We start from the raw sequence: 3,953 nt of genomic DNA, 5'->3' as shown, positions 1-3,953 counted from the left end.
AAGATTGGGCTTGGATTGTTCCTTGAGTTGAGTTGGTTCAAGTTGTGACTTACTTGGGAAACACTTTTTCCAAGGAATTTTTATATTCGCTAGGAAAAAAAGTACTTTTCCTATGCATGTAACATTTCTCCTTGGTTACTATATGCATGTAATACTTCTCCTTTGTTGCTACGTGCATGTAACATTTCTCAGAAAGATAGGATGCTTCTACCATAATTTTGGCTTGCTTTAGAGATCTCTCCATCTCCATTTCGGTTATACAAACATCACCAAGGAAAATGATTTTCCTTCTTATTTATTCCGTACTAGTCTGTATATAAATCAAACTCTAGAAAAGAAGTCGAGCAGATGAAGCACTGAATAGTTTTAAATATCCAAGTCTCACATCCAACCTTGAGGAGTCTATATGTAAGAAGTTTTTTATGAGAAACCACGTGTGTAGGGGTGTCATGGCTAGTACATAAGGAGAACTTTCATAAAGATGACATAGAATTGTAATTATGCAAACTAGTATATGTCCTTTTATGTCATTTTTCTTTTAAAGCATATAGCCCTAAGGGTATTGTAGTCATTGTAAACACATTCACACAACTATAAATATAACCTCAAGGATGGGGTAGAGCATTCTGGCTCAAATTCGTCCATACACCTCTCTTTTTTCCTCTTCATTCTCTCCTTTGGTTTCTTCTCTCCTCTCTCCCAAGAGCTAGAGTTCCACTCCTCTCTCCTTCCCTTGGGATCTCTTGGGTTTATGTGTTGGCCCTAGAAATCAACATGGTATCAAAGCGGGAAAAATCTGAGATGGACAAGAGAAGAATATGGAGAAGAAAAAAAAAATAGGAGTTTCTTGTTTTCCCTTTAGTCTTCTTTACCGGTTCCTGTTTTTCATTGAATGTTTCACTCTAGTACTTTGTATTTCATATATCAAATTATATACCACTGAAAAAATATTTGAGTCTAGTTTCCAACTCAAAAAGAATCGTTGAAATCAGATTTTTCTAGAAAGAGAAATCAATATTTCAAGTCACAAAGGTTAAACAGTAGAAAAATTTAGTATAGGAGCAAAAAGTAAATATAATTTCTGTTTGCGGTTTGCGTTTGCCCCATTTTTAATGTTACCTTTCAGAATTATGATGTGAACTCAGCTTCCTCTCTCTTTGTTTTCTCACTGGAATAAGTCATTTGTGGATATTTTATGTATTTAAAAACAGTGCCATGGACCAGAGATTTTCGACTCAGAGTTAGGACTCTGATTCGGATACAAAAAAAATCCACAACCGAATCAGACCGACCTCTTGCAAATGTCATATGAACGCACCTTCCTCTTTCTACTTTACAAAGTAAAATATCATGGTTAACTTCAAGTCTTCTTTGTTTTTTTCACTGGAATCAATCCACTTGCCTCATTTCTCCATATCTATGTATTTAACAAAAATACTGGGAGAGTCTTCTGCAGATCTTCCCTCCCCCTCTTCCTCTCTTTGTTATTGCTGCCCTTCTCCGTCCCCATTATGAATAACGACGGAGGAGCAGCTGAAAACCTAAAAAGCAACATTCTTGTACAGAAATTTTAACAGAAATTGCCAAGCAGAGAGTATTTATTATAATCATGTCAACTCTACAGAAGGATGTGATCCCACTTTTTCAGCCTTTCATCCGACCACCCTCTCTGCGTGTCTCCAGAGGCGGAGAGCTTCCAAATAGAAATCAGTAGAGGTTTCTTCAGAATCACTACAATGGAGACGACGGGCATCATACACTTTCAAGATTAAAAATCATAACTTTTTTTTTTTTTTTTGGGTTATGTAAATGCATTCTCAAAGCAGCATTAGGTGATAGAAGAAAGCCAGCTAAAAATGAGAAGAAAAGAGATTATTAAATCTAAAATAATAAGGGTAGAAACATACCATCAAGATTTAAGACTTGTAGTAGTTACGGACAGTGTAGTTGGTGCTAAGCGCAGAGAGAGCTAAGAGGAAAATGGCTGCACCAAGAGACATGAAGCTCCATGGACTCGTAAAATATTTCTTTATAAGGTTAACTTTCCACTCACGGAGCCGTTTGTTCCACTTCTTTATGTTCTTCTCATAGTATTCCTTCATATCGACTCTTAATTCCTCATATGAGGTTTTCGAGGTGTACCTCATTTCATGACGCAGCTTTTGCAAGTACTCTGGAATCTTCTCGGCATTTGGATGGTCTGAGAACATTAGTCTTTGAGATTGAAGCAACCGAACATCCCTAGGCGTTTGGAGGAGAAAGCCGATGAACTCTATGTAGGCACTAATTTCATGGCCCTTGCCTGGGTGTAGATGCTCAAAGGCCACCATATTCAGCATCCTACTTTCAGCTGACATTCTAACATGGACTAGTGGCAGGCTCAGAATCCCCTTATCCTTATCGAATGTGATGTCCAAGTTGGCCAAGCGGAGATTTTTTATATCTTTCTTCTTAAATACCACGCCAACGTTGTGTAATTCAGATGCACTGTAGAACATCTTGCTCAGCCGTCGTGTGCTTTGGCGATGGGGTCCGACTATACTGTTTCTTAACTCATCAAGGGAGTGTAGGGGTCCCTGAAGTAGGGAGTTGAAGGTCATTGAGAGTCAGCTTTCAAGTTTTAATCAATGGGGATTAAAGATAAAACTTATCTCAGATTTATTTTTCTACATAAAATTTACCTTGCTCTTTACCTGCTCAATGCCGTCTTGCTTCTCCTGCTCCTCTGTTGGTTGCGTTGTCTCTTTTGATGCGAGGGAATTTGTTCTGGTCGAAGATCCTGGGACTTGCTTCTCCTGCACCTCTCCCGATTGCATCGTTTGTTCAAGCCTTCTAATTAGAGATCCAGGGAGCTGGTTTTCCAGCATAGCCATATCATCATCCAAGTCAGTGACTGCAAAGGGTGCAGCACTGGAGCTAAATATGGGATCATTTTCACAGTAATCAGACTCGAATTTTTTATACTTGTTTACATATACTCGTCTCATCTCCAACCAAAAGAATCCATCAAGCACCATTAATTGTAAGAACTTATGTGGATCCTTCCATTTCTCATCCAAATTTCTGTATGACTCCATTAAGAGCTTTGTCAGGGGTTCGAGTACTTTGACATAATATTCAAAAGATTTTCCAGATCTCCTGAGTACATGAGCCAGTGCTCTGTGCTTGTGTAATTCCATTTCCATGAGGTGAGGTGCACCGTGATGGTATGGCCCAAAGGATACTAGTTGGGGTGTGTATGCTTGAGGATTTCTTTGCCTTACATACCAGGGTACACGATAAATACAACATTTTTCCCACTCTTTCGCCTCTTCCTCTTTGGACATAAGCTCCAGCTCTTTCAGCAGGTCCATGTCAACGATGGTGTCCTCTTTCGCAGGTTCATCAATCTGTTCCTTCAGCTCTTTCAGCAGGTCCATGTCAATGATGGTGTCCTCTTTCGGAGGTTCAGCAATCTGTTTATCCTTTTGCATTACATGTATGTAACGTTTCGGCAAGTGATCAGCTGTTTCTACAGAAATCTTCGTTTGATTCCCTAATCTCAGTGGCTCCATCTCAGCCGGTGAAGAACTTACCGCAACCAGCAAGGTAAGGGATTTGAGCAATCCGGTGCTCTTGCTTCGTCCCTCTCTCGATTCGCGTATACGGAGAAGTCTCGGAGCAGCAGTCGGCACCTACTGAATAACGAAAGTGGATTCGTGTTTCTTGAGATCTGAGAAAAATATTTTGACGACAGAGAATCAGGCCACTTGCCCCATTTTAATATAACATGTGAACGTAGCCGCCCCTACAACCTTCTTCCGGCCTGCTTGGTCTTTTTTTTCATACGAGAAGAAGAGTAACTCAACTCTAGTCACCTGCAAATAATAAACAAAATGCGAACGCAGCTTTGGTCTCGTCGACTTGTATCATTTCTAGATATTCTATGTTCAACGGGGCTTGGCCTCTTATCC

General features: G+C 39.8%; 1 protein-coding gene across 1 annotated transcript; it reads right to left on the bottom strand.

Moving 5' to 3' along the window:
• Window positions 1-1,916: 1,916 nt before the first annotated feature.
• Window positions 1,917-3,554, bottom strand: LOC137934222 (UPF0481 protein At3g47200-like). Its single transcript, XM_068778497.1, has 2 exons — window positions 2,694-3,554; window positions 1,917-2,576 (listed from the first exon to the last, which is right to left on the bottom strand). Exons 1-2 carry the CDS (start codon window positions 3,552-3,554, stop codon window positions 1,917-1,919), a joined length of 1,521 nt encoding a protein of 506 aa, XP_068634598.1.
• Window positions 3,555-3,953: the final 399 nt, after the last annotated feature.

This window comes from Aristolochia californica, unplaced genomic scaffold (genome assembly GCF_029961685.1).
Source record: "Aristolochia californica isolate CCGP_79_NKW_82.1479 unplaced genomic scaffold, dmAriCali1.0.hap1 SCAF_6, whole genome shotgun sequence".
NCBI classification, from domain to species: domain Eukaryota; kingdom Viridiplantae; phylum Streptophyta; class Magnoliopsida; order Piperales; family Aristolochiaceae; genus Aristolochia; species Aristolochia californica.
Note: the sequence above shows the minus strand (reverse complement) of the source record. Positions and strands in the feature narration are given on the sequence as shown.

Excerpts from the sequence above, each read along its gene's own strand:
- LOC137934222 (XM_068778497.1), bottom strand. The coding sequence starts at position 3,554 with ATGGAGCCACTGAGATTAGGGAATCAAACGAAGATTTCTGTAGAAACA. Across the intron at positions 2,577-2,693 it reads AGCAAGACGGCATTGAGCAG|GGACCCCTACACTCCCTTGA; the intron begins GTAAAGAGCAAG and ends TCCCTACTTCAG.